The sequence below is a fragment of the Cephus cinctus genome, unplaced genomic scaffold (assembly GCF_000341935.2).
Source record: "Cephus cinctus unplaced genomic scaffold, Ccin1 Ccin1_scaffold0814, whole genome shotgun sequence".
NCBI classification, from domain to species: Eukaryota; Metazoa; Arthropoda; class Insecta; order Hymenoptera; family Cephidae; genus Cephus; species Cephus cinctus.
This window is the reverse complement of record NW_014333409.1, coordinates 55030-69584: the sequence shown is the minus strand read 5'-3', so window position 1 is coordinate 69584 and position 14555 is coordinate 55030. Positions and strand designations below refer to the sequence as shown.

The 14555-nt window shown below is 34.4% G+C and overlaps 2 protein-coding genes and 1 long non-coding RNA gene across 3 annotated transcripts; 2 read left to right on the top strand and 1 right to left on the bottom strand.

Moving 5' to 3' along the window:
- The first annotated feature begins 1915 nt into the window (after window positions 1-1915).
- LOC107270738 (syntaxin-16) lies at window positions 1916-4433 on the top strand. The gene is made up of 5 exons (XM_015746033.2): window positions 1916-2535; window positions 2631-2849; window positions 2918-3125; window positions 3197-3459; window positions 3542-4433. Exons 1-5 carry the CDS (start codon window positions 2455-2457, stop codon window positions 3749-3751), a joined length of 981 nt encoding a protein of 326 aa, XP_015601519.1. The 5' UTR covers window positions 1916-2454; the 3' UTR covers window positions 3752-4433.
- Window positions 4434-4777: 344 nt separating this feature from the next.
- LOC107270737 (oxidative stress-induced growth inhibitor 2) lies at window positions 4778-14357 on the bottom strand. The gene is made up of 8 exons (XM_015746025.2): window positions 13857-14357; window positions 11548-11667; window positions 8367-8478; window positions 7858-8288; window positions 7328-7551; window positions 6984-7225; window positions 6498-6890; window positions 4778-6409 (listed from the first exon to the last, which is right to left on the bottom strand). The coding sequence occupies exons 3-8, from the start codon at window positions 8431-8433 to the stop codon at window positions 6168-6170; spliced, it is 1599 nt and encodes a 532-aa protein (XP_015601511.1). The 5' UTR covers window positions 8434-8478; window positions 11548-11667; window positions 13857-14357; the 3' UTR covers window positions 4778-6167.
- LOC112494807 lies at window positions 9185-13820 on the top strand. The gene is made up of 2 exons (XR_003060654.1): window positions 9185-10191; window positions 13549-13820. It is a non-coding gene; the product is annotated as an uncharacterized LOC112494807 (long non-coding RNA).
- Window positions 14358-14555: the final 198 nt, after the last annotated feature.

The window sequence follows — 14555 nt, the reverse complement described above, 5'->3', positions numbered from 1 at the left end:
TGGGATATTCGCATAGGGCAAAAGAATATCAACGTGTATAAGTGTTTAAAGATAATTTATTCGACAAACGTAATAATGATACAGTATACAAAGTGTAGACATACATACAGACATATAACGTATATAGTATACAAAGTGCAGACATGCATACAGACATACACATACAGCCCGCGAAAGATTTGTAATAACAGTACCATTAAAGATATATTACATATATCACTGCAATATAATATACGCGTGGTATGTTACATGCGCTACAACTTTAAACTTTTCTTTTTCCAAAAGACATTTTAAAAACTTAGTTTTTAAGAATATACTAGGAGGAGAGTGACGGAGGTATAGGAAGGAATAGGAGATTCAAAAAGTGTATAAGTGTTACAAGATAATTTATTCGAAAAATGCAATAATGATACAGTATACGAAGTACAGATATACATATATGGTTTACACAAGATTAGCAATAACAATACCATTAGAGATACATTAAAATATATCAATGCAATATAATATACGTGTGGTATGTTACATGCGCTACCACTTCAAACTTTTATTTTTCCAAAAGACATTTTAAAAACTTAGTTTTTAAGAATATACTAGGAGGAGAGTGACGGAGGTATAGGAAGGAATAGGAGATTCAAAAAGTGTATAAGTGTTACAAGATAATTTATTCGAAAAATGCAATAATGATACAGTATACGAAGTACAGATATACATATATGGTTTACACAAGATTAGCAATAACAATACCATTAGAGATACATTAAAATATATCAATGCAATATAATATACGTGTGGTATGTTACATGCGCTACCACTTCAAACTTTTATTTTTCCAAAAGACATTTTAAAAACTTAGTTTTTAAGGATATATTAGGAGGAGAGACGCATGGAGACATAGAAAGGAATAGGAAATTCAAAAATTAAGTAGAAACGTTTGTTGGCAGCAGACAGGGAAGATGTTGAAGGGAAAAAGATGAAGATTGTTATAAAGAAAGAGTGAGAAACAGAGATGGTAGTAAAAGTAGAGAAGAAAAAAGGAAAGAGATAAATCAGAAAGTAAAGAATGAAATATAAAGAAATAAGAAAGTAATGAAGAAATAAATAAAGAAGAAGAAGAAGGATGTGAATGGATATAGAAATGAAGAAGTAAGAATAAGAGAATAAGAAAGAAATTAATATAGAAATGAAGAAGTGAAGAAGTAGGAAAGTAAGGAATAAAGTTATAAAAGTGGAGAAGAAATGAGGAAAGAGAAAAATGAGAAAGTGAAGAATGAAAGATAAAGAAATAAAGAAGTAAAGAAGAAATAAATATAAAAACGAGAAGTTATAAAGGAAGATAAAATTTAAGAAGTTAAAAAGTAAAAAAGTAAGGACTGGGGGTATAAAAGTACAGAAGAAATAAAGGAAGAAGTAATTCAGAAAGTAAAGAATCAAATATAAGGAAATAAGGAAGTACAAAACAAATAAATATAGAAATAGAAGTTGGAAATGGATAAGAGAGGTAATTCCAAGAGACCAGTATAGGAGACCGGCTCAAGGATGAATAAGCGCTCAGAGTTCGGGCACTGCCTCGAGCGCTCCCTCTACTCTCCGCTTGCTCCATCTCGCCGATTCCTGCGCGACGAATTTGCGCGCATACATTTTTGGGCAACGTCCAGTACATCTAAATATACGTGGTCAGAATTTCCGATCTCTAAGTGTAAATATTTTACTTTAATCATTTCATTATTTATTTTAATGTTCCAAACACCTAATTTATTAATATTTCAATTTTAACGTACTTATTTTCGATAATCTACAATTTCAATTCTGTTTTTATCTACTCCATATATTCTGCGAGATTTTGATTTAACTTCAATTTTATATTTTGAATAAATTTTGAAAGTAAATCAAGATCCAATAATATTTAGTAAAAATTGAGGTGCTACACGGGTATCAAGTTGGCACTGCACTTTCTTAAAAATGTCTTAAAAATGTTTCAACAATAGGCTTTTCCAATAGTTCTTGAGGAGTTCTATTGTTCGCGGTCTCGTTTTAAGGGTTGCTTTAGGAACCAGCGGTGAGTAGCGGAAAATCTCTGTCCTCTAAGCTATACGTTCGTATTCTCGTTTAGCTTGGCTATGACGGGATATACATTATCCACGGAGGCAATGATCACAAAATCCTACTCCTGGAATCGCCGCTACGATTTAGCGCTATGTTTTTGGTATCGCCTAAAACCGTAGCGTTGTGCATCTCCCTACTCATCTTTGATGATACTACTATGGCACCATATAGGTAAATTCTAGTGGAATTTTTACGTTCACTTCGATCAGCTGGCATCAGCTGTTTGAGGATGACAGATGATGACAGATGAACTGCCGAGGGTAGGACAATCTTGCAATAATATTCAATCCAAAATGAGTCTATAATCTGAAGATCCTACTGGAAGAGTCGAATTGTAAAGCCGAAAAAATGGCAACGCGAAATCTTACAGAACCGTTCATTCTTATGCGAAACAATGCTCTGCAAAGCAAACACATCTATGCTGAGCAGGTACTCCTTTACATATCTAATATACCTAATCCATTATACGTGTTTGATTTTAATCCGTTATTTTAAAAATCATTATTATCAATTCTCTGCTACAGAACCTATCTGATAGAATGGCCTTGGTAGGACCTGATAGCTCTAGACCTGACAGTGTTGAGCTTAAAGGTACAAATACAAACGATGGAACACCTCCTGCATGGACAGATGCACTTGAGGAGACTCAGTATATTCTAAGTCGTCTACGTATCAAAATAGATAATTTGTCTGAACTGCATGCAAAGCAGCTCACTAGACCTACACTCGATGATACATCACAAGTAAGAACAATCGTATTGCAGTTTATAATGATGATCAATAGAATCAACAGTATGTCTACTACTTTTAGGAGGAAAGACAAATGGAACAACTTACTAGAGAAATTGGTAGAGCATTTTCAAGTGGATATCAGCAAGTACAAATTGTTAAAGCAGCAGCAAGACATGAAACACGGCCAGCAGAGCGTCAATTAGCTAACAGTGCAGTTTTGGCTTTGTCTTCTGCGCTACAAGACTTGGGACTTCGTTATCGAACCTCCCAGGCTAATTATTTGCAACGTATGAACAGTTGATTATTCTGCTCCATTTAATTGTGAATTCTTAATTAATTTTTAAATCCTTTGAAACAGAGATAAATTCTAGAGAAGAACGAAATAGACAGTACTTTACAGAGGATGAAACCCTGTTAAGAAATGTTACAACAGATTCATGGTTGTCAGAACCATCCTACGAAGAAAATAGTTCAGATTATTGGCAACAGGGTCCACGGCAACAGGAATCTGTGTTGTTACAAATAGATGATCCTGAACAGAGGATGCGATTAGCCGAAGAGAGAGAAAAGGAAGTTGGACACATAGTTCAAAGCATATCGGATCTCAATCATATATTCAAGGTATGTCTCCATCTTACTATAATAAAGTGCAATAATAACTTCCAAGTAAACACAAGCAAGCTCTTGTTCTTATTATGCACAGGACCTTGCAAATATGGTGCAAGATCAAGGTACCATTCTGGATAGAATTGACTATAATATTGAGCAAACACAAGTACAGGTGTATGAAGGTTACAAACAATTAAAAAAGGCTGACTCCTATCAAAAAGCTAATCGCAAACTATACTGTATAATGGTCCTCGCAGCTTCTATTATTCTACTAAGCTTCCTTTTTATTTTATTTAAAACCTAATAGATAGTAATGTTAACTTATTCATTGTCTCTTTCAAATCATTCTATACAATGTATAAATACATCATAACGGTTACGGCATATTGCTTAATGAATCACAAAGTAATTTTTTTTCTATGATTTTGATCACTAATCGATAAAATAATGTTTGCCTCTTCTATGTAAATTATATAAGTTAAATCAGTAAGAACCTTTATGATTTCGAAAAAAGCGTTCGCGAGGTTGTAAAAATACTTTTTTTATTTCAATTGTTTTTTAAATTGTCTTTGTTACCAGTATACAGTTTTCTCAGTGAAATGTGCTTGATACATGTAATAAAACACTGTAGGGAAAAGATGGCAAATCCCTAATGACACAAACTGTGTAATTAGGCTTTCTTACAAGAAAATACCCTAATAATTATTTTTTGAATTTGTAACTGTAATGTAAAGATTAATATCAAGAAAAGGAATACCAATACGTTCCATGATTGTGTATAATTAAATGAATAATGTACTTTGTTGCAAGTGTAAAATATGTAATGAATGTCTGTTATATATATTTTAGTGAATGACATTGGACAATTACTATCATGATAACAAAATGTGGTTATTTATTGTTATAACATACTATTTCTGTCCCTCTTTTATTAAGTCGCCAAACTCTACGAGACACTCCTTTATGAATAAAAGCCGTTAATCAAACCCTAAGTACTACTTCATTAATACGTTTGCGACTACTATTATAGTTTCAGGAGTAGTCCACGAACCCAGAATACATGGAAAAATAAAATATGTAATATGATAATAAATTCCGTAGTAACTGAAAAATATGTGATTGTGACAATATAAGACATAGGTGCATAAAATGTCAATCAAACAGATATAAAAAAATTTGACCATGAGTGACAATGATATACGCATTAACACCATTTGACCTAGACCCTACGTAATATACCGAATAAAAACATAGTCAATCAGTATAATGTAATATAACAATAAACTAAATTCGAGAATGTACATATGGTTGAGGCTACTCACATTCTAGGTATTTTAATAATCGGCTGTTTAATTTCCTTAAGTGCTCAACAATTAAGTTTCGTACATTGTAACGTCACTGCGAATATTTCAATATATCGCACTTCTTATCACAGACTAAGTACTTGCAGTTATCGCATCATATCATTCCCTTATGTCATGAAATAATTATTCAAGGGAAACCGTCGCAATTCCAATTCATTCACTAAGCTCTGCTAGAGCTACAACGTTGAAGTATCCATGAAAAAAAAAAATTAAAATCAAAAAGAAAAACGTAACGCTATGGATAGGTACTTTTCATAAGATACATTTGTGTCGCTTTATGAATTTATATTAATCTCTAAATCGAAAATACGGGATGCTTAAAATAATTGAATGATTAAGCGTTACGCTTCGCGGTTGATCAATTCATGATTGATAATTTCTTTAATTATTCATTCTGCAGGTCCACGTATTCTTTAACAACATTAGTGCCAGGCTCAACAATTCTGTTCGATTCATACGGCAATGACAATACAGTGTTCTCGAGTACTTTAAAACAAATGAACAACGTTAATCCAATGAAGCAGTAATTAACGCTCTGTATTATTATGATTTGTATTATTACAATGACTGAGCGGTCGATAATATCGGTATAGAAAAAATATAGACAATAGAATCCTATAAATTAATACGTATAACGAAATCAATAAATGTAGTTCATTGAGAATGATAAATTCCATTGAGATTATCCAGCTTTTTTGAAAGATAACGTCGTGAAAGTGTAATATATTCCTAATCAAATAAAATTCAGAGGCATACAACGCTATCTAAATAATTAATATGAATCGAACGGATATATCGATATAGATATGAGTGTTTGTATATAATATATGTCTGTATATAATAAATATGTTTATTTTTCTCGACATTGCCATCCAGGGCTTGAGGTAGGAAGCTCCTCTAAAATGTAGCCTAGTAAATGTTGCTTACAATTCTGTTCTCTAAACAAACTCAAAGCGAAGAAACGAGATCGTTTCGTATTAAAATATCAAAGTAGAATCATAGCATATTGATTTATGATCTGTAATACGTTATACAGAATAATTTCCTCAAATTATTATTTTCGTATAATAAATTGCCATCGGTTTCATTGAAACGCTCGTTTCTCAACTTCAAGATATTCGGATACGTCACAGGGAATTATGGCGAGCTTGTTATTGTACTAATAACTACAAAATCATTCTCGTTAAAAAGTAATACAAAAATAATTTTAAATATATTTACAAATGCGCAGGAAATCGACCTATGGTAGAATTCTTTTAAAAGTAAATTGTTCAAAGCTCAGATCTCGCTGCGCGTGCATGACTTGAGCAAACTAATCGTATGATTAAAGAGTGTCATTCATACGACTGTCGATTTTCATGTATTACTGGTGTGAAGAATGTGAGTCAGAATACCAAAAGCTCCACCCAGAACGAACCTCACAAAATTGTCACCGACTAGAGGACCCATGGCGTAAAGATTTTTACCAGGTGCCTGAGTCACTTCGTAAGTATAATTGTCTATTTCAATAGGATTTGATCTGCTGTCTACTGGTTTTATAGGATTCTTGCCCAATCCGAGACCCCCATTTTCAAGGTAAGACAGATCAGGTTTTGATCCTAGAATAAAAAATTGAAGAATTTCTTTAATCTAACAGTGGATTGTGTGATTGAGATTTTAATAGATTGATATCAATTTATATTTTACCTATGAGTATAGCTGCAACTGATACACAATACGTCTCCAGCCGTCCATTTGGAGCGCAAAGTGTAACCGTTTTATTTGAACTGTTACCCAGTTCGACAAGGTTATATCCAGGTAACGCCTTGTACAGAGGATAATTGGTACCTCCATCGGCCATCATCTCGTAAACTTTATGATACTCTGGATAAATGGAGGCAGGCAGCCATTGTAGTCTATCGTAACCACTGCCGCCTAGTTTTATACCAGCATCCTCGTCATTATCCTTTCTCCAAGAATCTCCAGAAGAATCGCGAAATGCGTGTAGCACTGGAATTCCACGGAAACGAGCTGCTATGACGGCATCAGCAGCACTCAGACCAGCACCGACGACTAGCACAGGATCGACCGAAAACTCCTCTACGGGTTAAATAAAATATTTTACAGTTTTATAATACAATAGGTGTCTTTCTCGAAGAACTTATTGATGATTAAAACAAAAGTTATATTTACTGGCTAATAGGTCCAGCCTGCTTTCAAGATCATTCAAATCGTGTGTTACCCAGGAAGTCTCGGATTCCTCGCCAGGTATACCAAGTCGATTAGATGAATCGGTAGTTCCTGTAGCGAGGACTAACCTTCGACATCGATACCGGAATTTTTTTCCAGTCTCATTTTCAAAACCTTCTACTATCCATTCGGTTTCACCTTCATTTTCTGTGGAAACAGGCTTTGCAGACGTGACTGTTGTACCACTGCGAATAAAGAAATAATTATTCTTACGAGATTGCAAATCGGAAAATAAACAATTTAAGATATCCATTCTTGTAAATGATATGATAATTCACTGTACCAACCTTCTAAAGTATTTTTGAAGACCCTGTCTGAGAACATAATCTTTGTAATAAGCTGCTACTGTTCCTACAGACACTCTACTGGCTGCTTTACAACTGGCTTTTTCCTGAGAGTGACATTTGTCTGTTTGTTCAGACTCGATAAGTTGCTCCCATTTTCTCAAATCTAATCCTGGTAGAGACATCCATCGACTCAAACTTATGGTTAATACGTTTGGATCCATAGACTGTAACAGTATTAATAGAAACAATGTATTATCACTAACTGACTCGTGAAAGGTATGATTAATTAAAAAATTTGATTGCTTTTTATCACATCATAAATAATTCACCAGCGAAAAATAACTTGGTACAATAAAAATACTTCCATTCCTAATCAAGTGATAACTCACTTTACTGCCATAAATTATCCAATAATCAAGTACAATGATAAATTTTAAATTATTTTATATGAAACATTTAAACTGTTATCAAAATCTCAATAATATCATACCACTTATTCCTGATTCTATTTTAAATAACTATTTAACTACCTGCCAAGCACCACCAGGAGGTCCCTTGCCCAGAACAACATGATCAATAATCTTGTGCTCAGGATGGTCTTCAACAGATTTCCAAGTTAGTAAAGATGGAAGATCAAGTCCAGCGTCTACACACGGATGCTGAAGTTGATCCATAAGAAGAGCAAGAGGTCTCCCACCAGATCTACCTTCCAAACCGGAAGATAGACATTCTAAGCCACATCTGGTACTATGAGCCAGACCAATCTTATCCCTTTTACAAGATCTACCAAGAGTACCACCATCACCACCATCATTCTCTAAGATATTATCCGTAGAAGCCGCTCTGGTACTGAAATGTAACCTGGCGGTGAGCATCTCATCACCAGGATGTGGTTCTCCTGTATAATACGGCCAATTCCCAGCAAGCATATAAGACAGACAAATACCACTTGGTCCATTTCCTAAAAAAAATGCACTCTCAATTAAAAAATCACCAAATTATCATACTCTTATTTTACCCTCAATCATCATTTACTTACCCACAATGACAACTTCCTTATAGATCTCATCCATCTCTCTAGTCCCACAATCGTTATCTTGAATCATTTTCAGGAATTCACAGTATTCTGATTCTCCCAACACTTTTTCCTTCTGGAACAATGTTATTTGATATTAGACAGATATCTCATTGACTGCCGTGACTGAATTGTACAAAGATAAGAAAGAGTTGTAAACTCTTGCTTCTACAAGAATCAACTGGCACACAGCAATCCCGTATTTAACGTTAAGGGTAAAAGAAAGGAAAAAAGTGGGGATACTCTACCAAGATTCTATTGGACAATGAAATTGATTAACATTGACGTTAATAAAAAGTATATACGTCTGATAAGGTAAGCGGTACGTTTCACAGATTTTATCAATACCGTAGAAATAACGTGCAACCAATTCCCTCTGTTTTTACTTGATCCGTATCAAGGCGAGTCCATAAACTTCACATAAGAAATTATTATTTCTTTATAACACGAACAAAATATTATACAATAATAAAAGTAGTGAACTTGGAATCGACGGAGCGTCAAAATCAGGTCAATATTATAAGTCTAGCCTATTTCATGCTTAGGCCCACAGAATCTAATATAATCATTACTATCACCCATTAAGGACTAATTCAAGCATAGTGAATATTTAAAAAAAAATAATTAAAAATTATTAAAGCACGTCAAGCTATCCACGGTATCATATTATCGACAAGCGCTATTTGAAAATCTACATTAATATTCCCAATATGTAAAACAAATGGCACATACGTATATAATACTACACCGATCATTGACATCATCCACTATGGAAGACCAATTCACACGAAACAAATGTTTTACTCAATCATTTAACCCGGCGTTTAATCGGTGATCGCGCGAACCCAAACTGTCACCTAACAAATCACTTTAAGACCAAAACCCAGCGAACCTTGCACGTCTTTTGAACGTGCACAACTCTCTTTTCTCTCTAGCCGCAGATAACTGAACATCTGGTAGACGTTGATTCCCGGTTGTGGTTAAGAAGTTATTAAAAAAAAAAAAGGTAATAAAGCACGTCAAGGTCATAAAAGATCGTAATATTATCAGTCAGCGCGATTTGCAAGCCTATTCGTCGTGTGAACGATTGCGCAGTAAGAAAAATTAATAACGTCACATTGCGCAAAAATAACGACTAGACAGGCGATGCTTATCCGTCCAAAAAATATGAAACTTGACTGCCCAATAATTTCATGTTACTCAAGAGTGATCGGACTTTCAGCAAATCCGGTTAGTCAAAGAAGTAATTACATCCTTATCAATGCCGGCTGATAAGATTAATAAAAAATGATCCCTCATCTACTTTAATCGTCCTAAGATAAAATACACTCGTGCGACGATCAATGTCCCAGCGATTATAATTACACGTGAAGTTACGTCTATCTCGAGCAAACGTAACACTGACCTTTAAGCTGTTTAGCCTTCGGTATATAGAGACTGAAAGGAGGGGGGAAAAAATGTGATCAGAGAAGGAAACACGACCTGAAACATATTTTATGCACTATTTGGCGCGCACGTTTCATTCACGCGACTGTATCCGATGGGCACAATGAATAATTCATCCATCATAAATAATTCTACGTGAATTCAATTAGACTTCAGCAAAGGGACGATGTCGTGATTGTTATTATTATTTTCTTAAATATCCGTAATATATACGCATGGGAATTGTAAGGTGACCACGTGCTCGCTGCTTGTCAATCCTCAATCTACGTCGTTACTCAAGGACCATCCTGGGTCAGCTAGGTCATGGCTGGTTCGATGTATCGATCCTACATATTGTACAACGGTGAGCCTTATGTCGACGCTTGTGATGGATGATTCTTCTTTTGTTGTTATTTTAGTTACCATACATATATATAGAGCCTATACACATAGAGCGATATCTTATCCGCCATTTTTACAGGCCAATTGTTTGTCGCTTATGGTTACCATGGTAACAAGTCCCCCTTGTACTATTACTGCTACTGATATTAATACCTAGTACCTATTGCTCTACGTATTGCTACCAGGTACGACCAAACGTAGTGTTAGGATAGAATGGATGATGAATTGCAAAGTGTATTATGAAGAAAGATCGATAGATTCTATTGTCAATATCTACCTGTAAGAGATAAATGAGACCATTGTATAGTAATTTCAATGCTTGTATAATGTGTAGCTGTTTTTTGCTATTGCGCTAGGAAAAAAAATTTATTCAATAATGACTCTTCGTGGCACAAGATACTCGGAGTGTCCAAAGATCACTTTGATATATAATTGTGTATTCTAGATTGTAAAGAATTACTTTACCAGAGGTTTCCGTCTGGATTATTTGCTTTGCTCGAGATTCCGGATTATTTTGTTGAGAAATTTGAATGAACGAGCTTGCTTTATTAATCCTCGGTAGAATTTCTCAAGTGTCTCTATGACTAACGTAGTCAAGGCAACTTCCTTCTTGCCCAGTCAAATGGAGCATTTAGCGGGAAACAGAATTCAAGGAAATTTCACAGACTCCAAAGAAATTTAACGTCGCAGAATTTATGACGCACGATTATTATCCTTCGATAATATCACATCCTGTGCTAGTAAAAATATCTTGTTTTTACTCTTCAATATTTTTGTACCTTTAAATCCTTATATATATATATATATATATATATTTTTCATTTTTCATGAAAAATTGTCGGTATTCGAAAGGTTAATCGTTACCTAGAAAATTTAGTTTTACATTAGGTCTATTGTTGTTCGCGCAATATTGAAATAATGCAATACTCGTACAGTCAGCATGATTTTACATAATACAATATACGTCATTCTCTGTTCGGCTACGGTAATAAAAATTCACTGTGAAACTCAAATGACGTACCTGGAATCATGACTGAAGATGTGGAGTTATAAATTAGGAAAATTGAACGTTTAAGGAAAAATAAAAAGATTAAGATCGCTAAGTATTATTTTTCTATTTTTCTTGTCAAGGAGGGAACTAAAGAATTAAAAAATATATATATAACTAAGCGTCCAAACATTACGAGTGAATGATTACCTCCGATCGGTATAGCGTTACGTAAATTAATCGATATTTGATACGTCACTCGTGATCGATTGGATGCAAATATGCAATTGTTATATTAATTTAAATTGACCGTTCTAATCTCAATCTTACCCTGGTATCGAATTTCTTGTCGTGGGCAAACAATCCTTTGATGTCAAAATGTCGCACGAGGTAAAAAAAATACGGAGCGCGCGTATCCTCCTTCCTTACACAATGCCGGCCGGCGTCCAACTGAAATCCCACGTAAAGAAACGCCAACGGGCAACTTTACTATCTTGTAAAGCCGGCTGTGTGTGATTTGCTTACGTGTGCATATAGATCTCACACCGCGACAGATAAATAAAAGCTACATGGCTTATCGTCAAAAGTTTTCTGAGAACATTCATACGTAAATATATATGCATGTGTACATGGTTTACTTAATTTTAAGGAAGCTTAAAATAATTGAAATTCGAAACCCTACTTTCGTATAGTGGACATTTATAATGATGCGTCATGATTGGCAATGACGGTTCTATTTAATATCTACATGTAGCTTATAACAGCCATATCTATTCGCAATTCTTTTTGTATACTTGATAATACGGAGACAGTTTCTATATATAGAACAAAAAGTGCGCGTGACATTCGTAAAAAGAGGTGAAGTGTGAATATCTGAGAACTGTGCAATTTAAAAGATTTGATAATGGTAGAAAAAAGAAAAAAAATGGAATTAAAAAAATGTTTCTTTAAAAATTTATTCTTTAGGATTTATCGTCAGACGTGACTATTACAGTTTATTGGAATTTAATGATGTTGTATATTTTGTTTTTTCGTTGATAGTTGATAAATATTAATCAGTATCGTTCCGACGACATATTTTCGACGTTCCTTTACTTAATTGGGGCCATTAAGGATTCTTTATGTTATTTATTTGATTTCGAAAGTGTCTAACGTTTTGAATCGCTTAATCCTATTCACGGGGGAACTGAGGATAAAAATAGATGCGCCGTCCCTGCGTTATTTGTGTATGTATACAATATACACCTGACGCAATACTTCGCAGAATCTTGAATAGTTTTTCAAGTAGAATTGCCAATAACACGAAAGCATTGCCATTAATTAGTGTCCATAAGCCGCACGTGGTGATTATCAAGAGTTACAGAAAAATGAAGTTATCGTCAGTAGGTAAAACAGATTTCAAAGATCAAAGATTACAACAAACGAATGGTCAGCAGTGTCATGCAGATTTAATTGTAATCATAAAGAATTAAACTAGGTACAATTACGTAGAGATATCATTTGCATTCTTTTTCCTACTATATAAATTTTTATCTATACGCGTTGCGTCATGCTGCTTCCGTTGATATTGAATTCATTTGTATTAAAAATAATTTTTATTACAAAAATTCATTACTCCTCATTACTACTAGCCATCAACAACCAGCATGATTTTTTTCTCGTGAATCTTCAACTTTAAGAAAATTTTAGACAATCAATTGAATACTTTATGCCCTGGGCTTAGAAGGATCTTAGTAAATGAACGAAAGCAGTTCATTGACTCAGCAAAAAAATATGTTATAAAGAAAAATAAACGTACTCTTCATTCATCAAGAGTGGAAATAAATAAAATTATGTTGTTTTAAACGTAGCTGTCTTATCCACATAAGAGGGTCTAATTAATGTACGATTCAATTTTTACCCTCTTTTTTAATGAGCTTTAATACAGACGTCTTGTTAAAATTATGCCCTTGAGTTAACCACGTGGTGGGTATCAAATTCAGACTCCAATGTTCTTCGAGTATTCCTTTCACTGTCCTATTTGCAAATCCGCATGACGTTTTGAAAAATTGACAGCAGGCAAATGAGTGGACTGAGCTAGACATTACACACATTCGAAATCCGACACTAACTACACTATGTGGCTAAGCTTTAGAACAGGTTAACGACTAGTTAACCCGTATACATAATTTCTCAGGAAGACTGATGTAATAAGATAAGTGTGTTAGTCGACTTGTAGCATTTTATACGGTTCATGATAATTACAGTGAATGGCGATTGATATAATACGCGTATTATTACATTCATAAGAAATAATATTATCCACCTATATAATTCCTTATCTTTTAACAGGCGCCATCTACAAGGAGCAGGAAACACTGTCGCAATATTGCACGAGTAGACGTAAACGAACGTAATACAAAGCCTAACAATGGTATGCGTGAAGTATGAATGACGCCCAAGCACCCACAGTTACTAAATAAATTGATAAAATGAATGAAGGCAAATATTGTTATAAATATTCCGTATCTATTCGGATCAAAACACCATAGCATGTGACTACAAGGACTCTACCTAAAGTGAAATGGATTGTAGAAAAATTATAAAAATTGTGGGATATCTAATCGATCTTATTTCATGAAAGAAAAACAATAATTTACCTGTCACCTTTCAACTAATCAGCCTGCTCGAACCTCATCCGAGTGAAGGTCCCGTCCTCTTGAATTCATAACCTCTAATTCAGGGTTGTTCAAGGATTCCTGGATTTTTCCAGAGATTTGACATTGAAGGCAGCGCGGCATAGTATCCAAGATTAATTCACAAACGATGGACATAATAATAGCGTTATGTAATTTATCTTGTTCTCTTCATAAACTTATCGCAGCAGTCGAATAGTCCAGCATCGTAGTCTTTTTCGATGGAAACGATGCTGACTTTTGAGGTTCTTACCTCCTCGTTTGCCTGACACTTGGCAAATTGATGTTTAATTCACTTTTCAATTATCCTCGCATTCAACTTTAATTCTACGGAACTAAATGGATAAACTCGTAGTTGTAATTACGTCGATAATCACGACTCTCTTCTCAGAAACCTTCCAATCCTAAATGCGCTTCTCCTGCTATAGTTACGAACAGAATGTTACATCGCGTGTTCGACGTTCACTGGCTAGATGGGAAATATTAAGGGTGGATCACATGGCTGATAAAATGGCAAGAATTTAATGGTTGAGACTATTTTTTTGTAAGACTGAAATTCTGTGAGACATTGCAAGGATGATAGATAATAACAGAATTATTGGACTGGAATTGGCGAATTGATTCTAGAACAATTTTATTATTGGATTCTTCGCAACTAATGTG

Coding starts and splice junctions, on each gene's coding strand:
- LOC107270737 (XM_015746025.2), bottom strand. CDS start 8,433: ATGATTCAAGATAACGATTGTGGGACTAGAGAGATGGATGAGATCTAT. Junction 7,226..7,327: donor CTTCAAAAATACTTTAGAAG/GTTGGTACAGTG, acceptor CTTTATTCGCAG/TGGTACAACAGTCACGTCTG. Junction 6,891..6,983: donor CAGGCTGGACCTATTAGCCA/GTAAATATAACT, acceptor TTTAACCCGTAG/AGGAGTTTTCGGTCGATCCT.
- LOC107270738 (XM_015746033.2), top strand. CDS start 2,455: ATGGCAACGCGAAATCTTACAGAACCGTTCATTCTTATGCGAAACAAT. Junction 3,126..3,196: donor CCAGGCTAATTATTTGCAAC/GTATGAACAGTT, acceptor CCTTTGAAACAG/AGATAAATTCTAGAGAAGAA. Junction 3,460..3,541: donor ATCTCAATCATATATTCAAG/GTATGTCTCCAT, acceptor TATTATGCACAG/GACCTTGCAAATATGGTGCA.